This window comes from Macadamia integrifolia, unplaced genomic scaffold (genome assembly GCF_013358625.1).
Source record: "Macadamia integrifolia cultivar HAES 741 unplaced genomic scaffold, SCU_Mint_v3 scaffold848, whole genome shotgun sequence".
In the NCBI taxonomy this organism is placed as follows: Eukaryota; Viridiplantae; Streptophyta; class Magnoliopsida; order Proteales; family Proteaceae; genus Macadamia; species Macadamia integrifolia.
Window position 1 is genome coordinate 52,299 of NW_024870556.1, and position 14,202 is coordinate 66,500.

At 39.7% G+C, this 14,202-nt stretch overlaps 1 protein-coding gene across 12 annotated transcripts in view; it reads left to right on the forward strand.

Annotated features, from left to right (window-relative positions):
• Window positions 1–325: 325 nt before the first annotated feature.
• The window catches only part of LOC122070184 (biogenesis of lysosome-related organelles complex 1 subunit 1), a 35,711-nt gene continuing 21,834 nt past the window's right edge, over window positions 326–14,202 (forward strand). For all 12 annotated transcript variants that reach the window (XM_042634297.1, XM_042634300.1, XM_042634305.1 and 9 more), the window contains exons 1-2: window positions 326–514; window positions 603–808. In XM_042634297.1, coding sequence (XP_042490231.1) covers window positions 358–514; window positions 603–808 — 363 coding nt within the window. In that variant the 5' untranslated portion in view covers window positions 326–357. The remainder of the gene's footprint in view (window positions 515–602; window positions 809–14,202) is intronic.

Here is a 14,202-nt window from a genome sequence, read left to right on the forward strand (position 1 = left end):
AAAATAAGGGAGGGGGAAGAAGGATCCCATCTCAGAGCACTCCAATGCCTAAGGGCCCGTTTGATTGAAGGGATTGTTTGGGGTGGTAGCATTGTACGGATTCTCCACCCCACTGGGTAGTAGTTAAGGCGTTTGGTTAACGGGCCGGGATCAGGCACGGCTTCCCTTTACCGATTTACGAATGGCCCTGGTTCTAGCCCAACTCGCCAGGGACGAGGTCTGAGTTCAACACGGTGGCTCATGGGCGACTCAGCCATGTTGGACTCATCTGGTGTCAGTGGGTAGCCTAGAGTCAATATATATACAGAACCGAATGAATCCACGTCCCATCGAAGCGGAACTGAAATAAAAATTAAAATGATTCCGCAGCGTATCTCTCTCCCGCGTGTCCGCGCGCCTTCGGAGACTGAAAATCTTCCCAAAGCAGCAGAGGTCGGGGGAAGCTTGGAATCTTCTCTGCTTCAACTCATCCACGATCATCACCATTCCTCTCTCAGACTTGGAGTACAGACAGGTCACCACTTTCTCTCTCATCTTTTGTTGCGTCTCAAATGGTAGAATTGGAAACCTAAAGATGTTAATTAATCTACATAAATGAACAGAAAAGGCCAAGAGAGATGCTATTATGAATGGGAAGAGAGTTGCGGATCTTTTGATGGATATTGTGAATGGAGGAGTGGAAGAATCCTTTATCAATGAGAAGCGAATCGAGTTAGAAATTCGCTCTTTAATATCTACAGTTTTGCGTTATTCGAAGCAAACAGATCAATGGCGTGCCGCTACTCATTCGATAAACTCTGCTCTTAAGGTGAGAGTAGTAGCATGCGCACTAATTTCTGGTTCAGCTCAGTTTCTCCTACTATTTATTATTTTGCAGATTTCATATTAATCCTGAAATACTGCTTTTAATACTATTGTTTAAATTCTGATATATAGAGTTTGCTTTGATAAGCTTACTATAAATTGTCAACTAAATTTGACTTCAGAGATGACAAAACTGTCAAATTTACCTTTTTTTTTGTTGTGGGGGGGGGGGGGGGGGGGGGGGGGAGGTGGTGGGGGGAATTTGTACATGGATGTATCAATACATGGCGCTCTAAGCTACATTGAATTAAGGTTTCAAGATGATGAACAATGTGAACACCCTCAATGTTTAATCCAACAAATTTTATCTTTCTCCAACCATACTTCCTTTCTTTTGAGCACACTGACACATTCAAATTCAAGGATTGAGTGCGGTCTCACTTTGAGAGCGTGAATTCGAAGATTGAGAGCAGGGGGGCCACCTCTATGAGAAGGATTTTGTCACTGTGGTCTTGCATGTGTTGAATGAAGAGGGATAATTTGAGGGATTCATTTTCTATGTGGTGGCATCAAGCAATGCTTTCGTTTAAATATGCAAGCTTTGAAGTTTCGACAGGACAGTTCATTGGTGGTTAATGTTTATAAAGTTATAAATAACCTCAGAGCTGTGGAGATTGAAGCTTTCTGGAATTTGTTGGCCCACTTTGAAGTGATGAGGGATTGATTTGAATGGGTATAATGAAGGACTTGGTATGGAGTACAAAGGTTCCTTAATAGGAAGATAAAAGTTTTGCTGCTCTCACTGGCAACCTGCTGCTAATATTTTTGGGCAAGAGTAGTCAAAATCCTCTCGGTCACCCCCCCTCTTGTGATTCTATGTTGTACAAATTTCTGAATGTTGACCTATTTATAAACCAAGATCAGTCTGTGAGTTTTATGCTTACCTTATGGATCATTTCAGATTGTTTCTTCTTACATTTGACTTGGAATGGTGCTGGGATCTTCTGCTATCCCAATAAGTGTCACCGTGAGCAGTTTCATGTGCTTGAGACTAGTGTTTTTATTGAAGATGAGTGCCATGAGTCGTCTCTGTATGTTAATATGTGTGGAAGCTTTCTGGTAACAATTCATTTTCTTATGGAAAGGTGATTGAGGACCAATATTTTTTCCTTTTAATAATTTTTGTGGCCATTTACCCTTAAATGGTTAGATGTGTTTGGGTCTGTATGGCTGTTATTTTTCTGTTGTTCACACGATTATTATTTCATTTCATTTAGCCTTTAGAACTGAATAAAATGAAGAACATAATTCTGTTCCATGGCCTTGTTCTTTTTGAAATATATATATTTTTGGTGGTACTTCCAAATGATTTAATATATAATTACTGTTGAGCAGTAAAACTTAGAAAGATAGGTTTTAATTAAGCTATAAAAATATGAAATATGTTAATTAGATTCCTTTCATTGCAAGCCTTTGGATGACTGAGCATCTAATGGCCATTAGGAAATAGAACTCTTTTAGGCATGAAAAGTCTGGCAGAATCTATTCAGTCTGGATTCTGACTTCTACAGGCCTGAGCCTTATAAACACTCATAATTATATTAGTTAGGGTGAGGGTTCTCTGAGCAAGAGGCATATGGGGAGCGCACCAATGAGGAGTGAAAAAATGGTATCATACATAGGAGGGGTGAGGAGAGAGATGGACAAAGAAGTGCTAGCGAACTCTGCTTCGGTGGTTCAGAGAACCTTTTCATTAGTTAATTTTTCAACTGAACCGATGCTTAATAAAAATAATTCAGGTCTTATGCCCGCCCAAGTGCAATCCAAGCATTCCTCACTGAACACCGAGTTGTAAAAAAATTGTAATATTAATTGTGGCTACTTTGAAAACATGCTAAAGTATAAGGTGGGAAACGTTAGGTTGATGAACAAGATAATCTTGAAGCTTGTATTAGTGGATGAACCCATAGATGGTTTTGGTTTTGGGGTCATCACTTTTTGTGGATGTGGGGTTCTGATTTGGTCTATTTCTACATTATTCTAGGCTAGCTTTGTTTTTTTTTTTTTTTTTTGGGGGGGGGGTGGGGGATGGCGGTGGGAGGTGTGTTTCAGTAATATCAATCTATTAGTGAAGAAAGAGAAATTGTACATAGTGTTAAACAGAGATACAAATGACATTAAGAGGCCATGCATAAAGCAAAGCCCCCTCTTAACAAACTAAAGAACTGAACAGATTACAAAAGAATACCATACCAAATGATTGTGCTAACTATGCATCAGAAACTGCATACACATTGCACACACATGGACTACAAAAATCAACCCTATTTAGCCATGTGGCGTAGTCATGGGCCCGCTGTGAAGACCTGCGGCTTACCTATGGTGAAAGCACAATCCTTAGTCTCGTCTCTTCGGGTATATAAAAAGGAATGCACTGTCGTACTGTTTGACCACCATATGCGAAGGCATCATGAGAGATATATTTTGGTGCTCCTTGCTAAGGGTCAAACTTATGTCCCAAACCAGATTCATCCCAAATGATGCAGTTGCATGTGCATTGCTAGATTTGCATGACCTGATCTGAAAACCCAAACCAAGATGAACCAAATCAACCAGGGGACTCTAGTCCCATAGGGGTTGGTAGAAATTTATTTTTTTATGGTGGTTATCTTGTAAATATTTATTTATGGAATGTCAGATATGTAGGACAGTCCTTCAGTAGTTTCCTTGTTTGAGATAGTTTCGTAGTAGAAGTCAATTTTAGTTTAGTAGAGTCTATTTATTCATGTAGTTGTGATCGATTTTTCAGTTGATTGTGATGAATTGATTTGAGTTGCTGTTTTTGGAGCCAAGGTTGGCCATGCGGTTCTTCCTCTTCTTTCCCCTCTTCTACCCCCTTCCCTTGCTTGATTCTTCTTCCTTCAGCCTTTGTTTATATTCTTCCTCATTTTTTGTACCTTCCATTTTCTGTTTTTTCATATCATTGGCGGTACCATTGGGTTGAGAACAAAATCTTAGAACTCAGTTAAACCTTTGCGGCATAGTTGTCAAGGCATTGCCAAGGCGCTGCCTTGGCGTCCTGGCGGAAAACTACAAACAAATCGGAGGAACGATTACCTTGAATCACGAATGGCGGTTGCCATAACGGCATAGACATCGCCATGTAGACACCTTTGACGCCATATCACACGTAGTGTGCAGTCACCTTTTTCTTCTTCTTCGTCTTAAGTTCTTCTTCTTCAGCTCTACAACTGCAAGTCTTCAATAATGGTTATGGCCTACTGATTGGTTGGCCCAAAATTTTGTCTGAGATTTATTTGTGTATTTTATTTTTAATTCTAGTGATAACCTTGAGGTTCTAAGTCAGAGTAATCCTACATATGGTTGATACTTTATTTCTGGGTTTTCTTACTGCCACTGTTCACTGCACCATTCCAGCCCCATTAAAATATATTTTCTTGACTGGATTTTTTCATCAGGGCTTGGCGATTCTATTTATAGAATACTGGAATTATGTGATTATTTCTTCTTATTTTTGTTCTTATTTCTTTCTTTCTTTCATCCTTTTTTTTTTTATGATTATATATTTAATTTTTATTTTATTTTATTTTTTTGCAAGTCTGCAATACTGGCTGTGGGTGGTGAACTCTGAAAATTTTCCTTGGATGTATTGCAGATAATGATCTAATTAGAAAAAAAAAAAAAAGAGACGTTAGTCATGTTTGTTGCTATATTCACTATATTCATTGCATAAATTCATATGATCATATCTGTTTTTGAATGCATATCTCATGTCATTTTTATTTTTGATGACTTGATGTATATGTTGAATTTTGATGAATTGATGTATTAGTCAAGAAGTTATGTTGATTTTGATGACTTGATGTTGCTTAATGTTGATTTTATATGTTATAGGGTATATTGTAGCATACTTAATAACTTTAGAAAATAGGAGAAATAAAAAATAACATGTGGGCGACTTGACCACCATGGCAATGCCATAACCAGCGATTCATCGCCAAATCGATTAGCCACTCCTCCACCGACTTGGGTCGCCATGACGCTGTGACAACTATGCTTTACAGTTCGGACCAAGATTTGGATTCTTGCTGGATTTGTGAGTTGCGGAATTTGAGCCCTAAAGCTTGCTGGATTTGTGAGTTGCAGGATTGATTTCAGATCTGTTTCTTCACTTACCGCCCAAAGAAGTTTAATTAGTTTTTCTAATATATGGTAATGAGGGAATATTGAATGGGGTTCAGAGGATTATGGATTAGGAATGATGCAGTTGCACGATGGACTTAGAAAAAAAAAAAAAACTTTTGATTTGATTCTCTTTGGATTTAGAAACAATTTCTTTTGTATTAGCTAGCTTCTAATTTTATATTAGTTTCCATTTTAAATTAATTACCATTTTGATACTTTGAGTTTTCTTTTATAAGCCATGTAATTCACTAGTAAAGACAGATTTGAAGTTTTTGGAATGAAATAATTTGAACGACTGGTTTAATGGCTGATGACTGTGATTGCCCCCCCTGCTTTTCTTCTTGTTCTTCCTTACATTTTCTCTTTTCTCTTTTCTCTTTTCTCTTTTCTCTTTTCTGGTTGTATTCCCTTTCTCTGTTATTGGGCGGTAGTTGCAGTCCCAAAGGAAATGGATCGATCTCTTTCATGAGAGATCTGTTTGAGTCAAGCTTTTGATCGAAGGTAGCCCTTCCCTGGGCGACACAAATCCTAGAACATCCCCTTCCAAAACTGGGTTTTGCTGTGAAGAAATCCAAATCAAATTCAGGTCTGACTTTGCCATCGCCATATCCAGTTGTAGGCTCAAAACCCATTAGATCTGGATTGTCCAGGGCTTCTGGTGCTGGAATCTTGGAGGACCTGTTGTTGTCACCCTACGCCTGATATTTCAGGCCAAACCGAGACCGATCAGCTGAGCTCCATCGAATTGAAGCTTCTCACTATCGTCTGCCCTGTTTTGGCCGAGAAAGAAGAAGCCCCAATCGGGAGTTAGTGTTTATTCCCCTTCACTTTGATTTCCTATTTTACCCTTATGTTTGCCTTGAAATCTCCCTTATCCCTTACCTCTATTTTTGCTTCCTAGTTTAACCCCAGCAAATAATTCTAATTCCCTTTACGTCCCCATCTCCCAAATAGCCCATTATAATTTCTGTTTATTACAAGACTGCCACTGCATCTTGGTTATTTAGTTCCCTTTATTTGGGTGGGCCATTAAGCGATCCGATTCCTGTTCTTGGACCTCGGATCCACATCAAGTGGTATCAGAGCAAATTTTCCTGCAATTTTCTAACCATGACAGGTCACATCACCAATGCTGAGTTACACAAATTGTATCGCGAGTTAGCCGAGAACCAACAGAATACTGATGCTAGGCTTAAGAGGACTGAAGCAAAGTTTGATAAGTTTATGGAAGAGATGATTGCCTTTATGAAGAGGTCCGACAAGCGAGCTGAAGAAGGATCCTCTACATTACCTCCTCAGCTCAACACTTTACGGATCGAAGATACACCTCAGAGGCAGCAACTTGATCCAGTTGTTCCCTAGGATGTTACGCGGTAATTTTTTGACAGAGATTATGGCATCAAAGTTGAGGTTCTCGAGTTCAGTGGTGCAAAGGAACCTAAGGAATTTCTTGACTGGCTTACCAAAGTGGAGAGAATTTTTGTATATAAGTCTCTTCCAGATGTGAAGAAGTGTGAACTCATCATCACCAAGTTTATTGGGTATGCATGTTCATGGTGGGATGATGTACTACATGCAAGGTTTGTCAGAAGACTTGGACCCATTACAAATTGGGAGGTCATAAAGCAGATTCTGACTGAAAAATTTGTTCCTCTTAATTATGAAAAGGTAATGTTCCATAAATTACTTAACTTGCAACAAGGGAACAAAGATGTGGATTCCTACACCCTCGAATTCCACAAACTGTCATCAAGGTGTCGACTTTAGGAGACAGACCAGCAACGGGTGATGCGATATATCAGTGGGTTAAGTACTGAGATTCGACTTTAGTTGGCTAACACTGATTTCAGGTCTATGGATGTGGCAGCATCTCATGCCAAGACAGCTAAAGAGAAGTCCATTTATTGGAAGGGTATGCTCAAGACTTCTTCAGTTTATAGACCTCCACCACGTATGAAGGAAAAGAAGCCTGAAGCTCGCAGAGTTGAAAAAATGTCAGAGTTCAACAAGGATAGTCTTGGGGTGAAGAATATCATATGCCATAGTTGTGGCGAGAAGGGTCACTATTCCAACAAGTGTCCCAATAGGACTCGTTCTGTGAACGTAGCAGAGAAGCAGCCGACAGAGCAAGAGTGAAGATGAATCTCATTTATATCCTTATCTCCTCGAGGATGATGATATTGTCGATGATGAAGATGAGGATGTAGAAGCTCATTCAGCTAGCCTTTCATCATTTTCGAATAGATTAGTTGATAAGGTTCCTCTCTTCAGACAGAAGGGTACTCTCCTGCACGGCTCTGACCATACTGATGTTCATGCCGTTGTTGATACTGGGGTAGAAGCAAATTTTATATCTACTGAATTTGTTCGAGCACACAACCTTCCATAGAAGCATCTTTTCAAGAAGATTCACGTGAGAGGTTTTGGACCCACAGCTCGAGAAGAGGCCACTGCAGTTGTTTGAGTTCACTTATAGTTTGGGCCGTTACAGTACCATGTCACCTGCTTGGTCACCCCATTGGTGCACTGCGACATTCTTCTAGGGCGACCTTGGCAGCGACATGCAGGCATTCTCTATGATGGTGCACGGAACACTATCAAGGTGAAGCAAGGAGGTCGTACGTACTTAATGAGGCCACATGCATTATCAAACATGCCAAGTCGACTGACTCCTGCTCTAGAGACACGTTATCCTACTCTTCCTCCTCTTGGTGTTATATTCCCATCTCCTGCTTCGAGATATGTGCCACCTCATCAGCGGGCAACTTATAAGGGTATCTTGGGAGCACGACCTAACTCGACGGAATCGAGTTCTAAAACCAGGAGAGCTGATGCAGTTGCACGATGGACTTAGAAAAAAAAATCTTTTGATTTGATTCTCTTTGGATTTAAAAACAATTTCTTTTGTATTAGCTAGCTTCTAATTTTATATTAGTTTCCATTTTAAATTAGTTTCCATTTTGATACTTTGAGTTTTCTTTTATAAGCCATGTAATTCACTAGTAAAGACAGATTTGAAGTTTTTTGGAATGAAATAATTTGAACGACTGGTTTAATGGCTGATGATTGTGATTGTGTGACCCCCCTGCTTTTCTTCTTCTTCCTTACATTCTTCATCTTCCTCTGTAGTTCTTCTTTTCTTCTTCTTCTTCTTCTTCTTCTTCTTCTTCTTCTTCTTCTTCTTCTTCTTCTTTTCTCTTTTCTCTTTTCTCTTTTCTGGTTGTATTCCCTTTCTCTGTTATTGGGCAGTAGTTGCAGTCCCAAAGGAAGTGGATCGATCTCTTTCATGAGAGATCTGTTTGAGTCAAGCCTTTGATCGAAGGTAGCCCTTCCCTGGGCGACACAAATCCTAGAACATCCCCTTCCAAAATTGGGTTTTGGTTTGAAGAAATCCAAATCAGATTCAGGTCTGACTTTGCCATCGCCATATCCAGTTGTAGGCTCAAAACCCATCAGATCTGGACTGTCCAGGGCTTCTGGTGCTGGAATCTTGGAGGACCTGTTGTTGTCACCCTAAGCCCGATATTTCAGGCCAAACCGAGACCGATCGGCTGAGCTCCATCGAATTGAAGCTTCTCACTATCGTCTGCCCTGTTTTGGCCAAGAAAGAAGAAGCCCCAATCGGGAGTTAGTGTTTATTCCCCTTTACTTTGAGTTCCTATTTTACCCTTATGTTTGCCTTGAAATCTCCCTTATCCCTTACCTCTATTTTTGCTTCCTAGTTTAACCCCAGCAAATAATTCTAATTCCCTTTACGTCCCATCTCCCAAGTAGCCCATTATAATTTCTGTTTATTTACAAGACTGCCACTGCATCTTGGTTATTTAGTTCCCTTTATTTGGGTGGGCCATTAAGCGATCCGATTCTTGTTCTTGGACCTCGGATCCGTATCAAGGAAGTTCCTTCTGGATCTCAGATTGTTTGGATCCCGTATGTGAGAGTTCTCTCACCACAAGCCATCAAGACTCCTGCTAGATTCATTTCTGTTGACAGTTGAAGACAACCTTGTCTTTATAATTGCACTTAAAACCATAATTCTTAAATATTATACAAAGGCCTTCCTAAATTTTAGTTCTATTTTATTTGCATTTCATTTTAAATGTCAAAAAACCACTTCTTTTTGTATTCTTTTTATAGTTTGGTCCTTTCGTTTGCCTATTTTACTCCTAAGGAGCTGAATTGTTCCAGAAATTATGAAATTGTCACTCATTCTTTGATTTGAGAATTTCATCACTTTAGTGGGCTCATTGCGTTTTATGACTTGGGGAAGCATTAATTGGTATTAGAAATGACATTCCTTTTCCTTACCCTTAATTATGGTAGCCAACAGTGAAGTAAATCTGCAGCTCAACTCCCTTAAGGAGAAGACTCAAGCAGACATTTCCCATCTCGTAGACTGGGTTGATCACCTCACTGCAAGGGTTGATAAATTCAACAAAAATGTCTTTGTTCTTCATACCATGATGTCATTACTATGAGCTTGCATTAATAGATGACACCTTCTGATACCATGATTCAATCTGTGGATTCTTCCAATTACATTCCATAGGGCTCGTCTCACGTTGCCCGACCACCACCACCGGTCCACCACCATATGGATCTGATTGACCTCTTGACGATCCTCCCTATGGAGTTCAAAGCGGGGCCAAGTTAGATGTCTTCGACTTCTATGGGGATACAACCTAGAACATTATCTTCGCTAGACTCATAGTTTGGAGATATTCTAATGGTATGATTTGGCTGAGGAGAGTGTTGTTTTATGGTTGTCATTGTTGGCAATCTCGGCCACATGGCAATGATGACGTGGTTAGTTTAGGTGACATGACTGGAAGTGGTGACATAGTAGTGTTTGGTGCCTCCGATGAGTTAATAGTGCTACATGGTGTGTATAGAGTGGATTGATATGTCCATGATAGGTGGTGTGGGATTCCTGGTTAAAACTGGCAAGTTTGGCCTATTTATGCTCGGAGGCATTTTCAGCTGGGAAAATGATTTTTTTGGAAGAGGGTTTTTTCATTAGAAAGTTAAGAGTGTAATTTATCCAGTCCAACTCCAACGCACCTGATTTTGTCGTGTTTTCAATACCGTATGAAGTTACAACAACCGCGGTAAAAAAATGGATTTTTTGGAAGTTGGTGGCAGTTTCAACATTGAAGATGAATTTTTTAGAAATTTTTTTTTCCATGTAACCTTGCGAGAAAAATCCAATCTTTCCAACGCATATGGTTTCATTGAGTTTCGTTTCCGTATGAGGAAGTTGCGGCATCAGAAAGATTCAGAGGCATTATGGTCTTTTTACATGGCTGATTTTGATGATCGAGTCTTCTGGAATGTTGTAGAAGTGGTTACAAGGCACTTCGTTTCGTCTCGATTGGATACCGATTGAAGAAGATATACACGTTTTCGCGAGATCAGTCAAAAAATCTGAACTGGTATTGGCCAATTTGCTCTCGGCTTGTAGAGATGTTTTTAGAATTTATTTCAAAATTTCGAGGGGCTTTTATGCAATTATATAAAGGTAGGGGATTTTGAGTGATTTATGGAAGTGTTTCGATTTTGTGTGTGGCGCATAGGAGCACACTAGCGCGTAAGATTCCTTATCTTAAGATCTTGTTAGATCTTGAGATCAAGAAGTTAATCCGACGGCTGAAAGGGATCAAGCTTTTTGAAAAAGCAAAAGCAGCTCTCCTCAATTTCGGTTGACGCAGCTAATAGGATGTCGACAATGCATCTTGGGCTGACGGCTTACGTAATGCCTACATCAGCACAAGACTTTAATGATGCTGATCCTATGGTGTTTATTAAATGCAAGTTACTTTAATTTGATGGCTCAGATTAAATTTTCTTTTTGATCCCAGATCTATGGCCATGATTAATGCACCGTTACTCGCACCACCAGTGTACGCCATGCAATGTCCGAAGATTCTATTTCTTGTGTTTTGGCTGTTCCAAATTGAAATGGTCATGACTTTCTAACCATAAGGGCAAATGGGTCCATTCAAGTTGCCATCTCACAAAATTTGCTTTCTATGCTATGGAAGCAAAAAATCAGAGTTTTGGTAAAAGGAAGGTGTGAATTTTTAAGGTAAAGCTCCCCCCTTCGTTAATGGCTTTGGAACGAGTGATGCTTGTGATATTTACTCCATTGTAGGGCCATAAAAAGAGGTTGGTGTACTCCATTGATGGTAAGTTGATTCCATGCCAAGAGAGGAAGAAAGGAGAGAGAGGAGAGCAAGTGAGGGTTGCTTGATGCTTCGAAGAGCAAGGGAAGAGAGGAGAACAAGGGAGAGCTTGTCAACGGAGGTTCCCAGTCATCCCAGGCAACCGGTTGTGAGATTTCCTAACCTTAGATTTATATTACATGTATGTATGCTAGGTTAGTTGTTGATGACTTGTGTGCATGGTAGTTAGTTGTAGGCAGTGGTTGACTAGAGGGCATTGATATAAGCCCCAAATTAATTGTATCCTTGTATTGTGTGCTTGGTGCTCCCGTGCAGTAGGTGCTGCATATTGTACGGCACTGCATGTGCCATCTCAGCTGTGGCTTGAGAAAATTGGGTGTGGGTGCTCCTGAGTATGGGTGCAATCAAAAGTAGTGTATTGAGTAGGTATGAAGCCTTTATAGGCACTACTCAGGGGATGTATGCATATTGCTAAACCTCGTAAAAACCTTGTGTTATGGGTGCGCTTGTTTGCATTATATACATTAAAGTGTGTGGAATGCAGAATGAGTGTGCACACTTGGAAGTGTCTATGAGAGGTTGAGTGTGCATACGACTGTGTGGGAACAGGGATAGGTACAGGGACATGTACATTATTAGGGTTTTCCTAGTCAGATTTCGGGATAGGTTTTTTGGGGATCGAAATTGGACTCACTGATTCACCCCCCTCTCTGTGACTACCGGGTTACAATAGAGAGGATGCTAGAGTTCTTAGAGTAAGGGTATTATGGGAACAATGATAGACAGCTTGTACTTTACCACCTTAGGTATTCTTATGTTAGTATGAGGTTATTAATATAAGGGCTTTGATGTAATCTTACATATGATTCACAAGTTAGTAAATATAGGGGGGAAAAATCGTTCTCTCCCAAAGCATTTGTGCAACGCCCCAACCCCACACCAAGCCATGATATTGTCTGCATAATTATGAAATGCTTTGTCCGAGGCATCAGAGTACCAAACAGAGCAATCCTTTCTTATGGTCTGTGAGATACCTAAGGATGTCTGTCATGTCTGTTAGATGTCCCTGATATTTAGTGGACGTCTCCTAGACCTGGGGATTGAGGTTTGTCAAAAATACATTCTTTTGGCCTAGATATCCGTCATGTCCTGTAGACGTTTGCAATAACTCACGAACTTGAGGGTTATTATTTGCACTCTCCTTAGCTCAGATGTTTGTCTCGTTCACACTCGTTCCTGAAATAGAGCACTTATGTGCAAGCTTATTCTATGTCTATAAGTCAACCTCCTAACTTGGGGTATTGTTCCATTAAGGCTTAGGTGACTTATTTGTGGGACTTTTAGGCTAGAGAGAGAGAGATACACATAGGATTATACATGAATTACAAATTAAGAACAAAATCTTTTGGCTTTGGAACTTGAATTCTTCATGATGCTTCTGAGTCTGGAGATTCCAATCATTGATGGATTTGGGACTTGATGAAGCTTTCCGATATGGTTCATCAAGCTTCCACAACACCTTGCTCTTTACACATGACATGGCTTGCATTTGGTCAATTGAATTCTTCTTAAATGCATGACAGTCCACTTGAATATTCGAATTGTATAGATCGGTACATGTTCACACACATTAGTATTCCAATAGACCATCATCTCAATGTTAGTTTCCTCACCAGACCCAAGGTAGATAGTTAAACATTCATATGCCAACACATTCTTCTACTTGAGAATTTCATCACTTTAGTGGGCCCATAGGAATCCAAAACAGGGTTTTGTGCCTGGGGTTTGCATTACGAAAACAAAGTTCTAGGCTATGCAACCCCTTGCTTTGCCAAACTGTTTGCCACGACAGTTAGAAGAAACATCCAAACGGGCTACCAACTCCCTAACGGGCCTAACAAGCTGAGCATAGCATCACGGTCCATCTAAAGAGTCCCCGCCATCCACCTGATTATGTTAGCTGAATCACCTTTGCGGTTGTATTATTCCCATCTCTTCACAATCAGCAATTGAGTCCCTGTTCTCAATGCCTTTAAATTCAGCACTTGTAGAATCTACTTCACCAATTGGCCCAAAGAAAGTCCCACCACTTTTCCATTCCATAGTCTGATCACTCCCCCTCACTAAGGTCCTAGATTTCCTAGCGAGCAACCATTTATGCTAAGCTTATCCAAACCTTCCGCACTTGCTTTCCAAGGGGGTGGAACAACAAGCTCTCCACCTATGGATTTGTATTGTTAGTTTTGTTAACTTATTTGATTCTTATTTTATCTTAAGAGTCTTAGTGAGGTAAGACACTATTGTTGTTTGTTTTCATTTTTACTTGCACCTTATTTTGGGTGCAGAAAGTTTCTCCTTTGGCTTTATTTTGGTTTCATTAGAGGTTTTCCAGTTACTGTCTATTGATTGTAAGATTTCTCAAATCTAGTGTGATTTGTATTAGTTATGGTCAAATCAGTGGCTTTGAATTAGTTATAGTCAAATTTGTGGCAGATTATTAATCTGTGATGAGATTCATTTTTCAATGTTTTAGTTGGTTTAGAAAATAATATTCAATCTAGTCATGTGAAATATGTAGAGTTCTCTTATAATTTTTCTTTTCTTTATTCACATGGAAATGAACCCATCACAAAGAACAAAAAATACAAACTTTTATAGGAGGGACAAACAAAAAATAGAAGCTGACTACCACTCTAAATGACAGTCAAAGCCCTATTAATCTACTTACATCTGTTAATTTTATTTATTTAAAATGGACAAACCTCATTATTGTGTAATCCAAAACAGTAGCTCTCAATTTTCAGAAACTGTGATTCTCAATTGAGAAACCCTAAGCACAAGTAGCTATTGTAATTAAACACTTTTCCTGACAGGTCCTGCATCAATTTAGTATTAGATCCTTTGTTGTGAGGAATAACCATGGCAAACAAAAACCAAGAAGTTATGGTTGGTAGCAAAAAAGAGGGGTGAGTTGCTGAAATTGTGCTCATGAACCAAAAGTATGATGCCT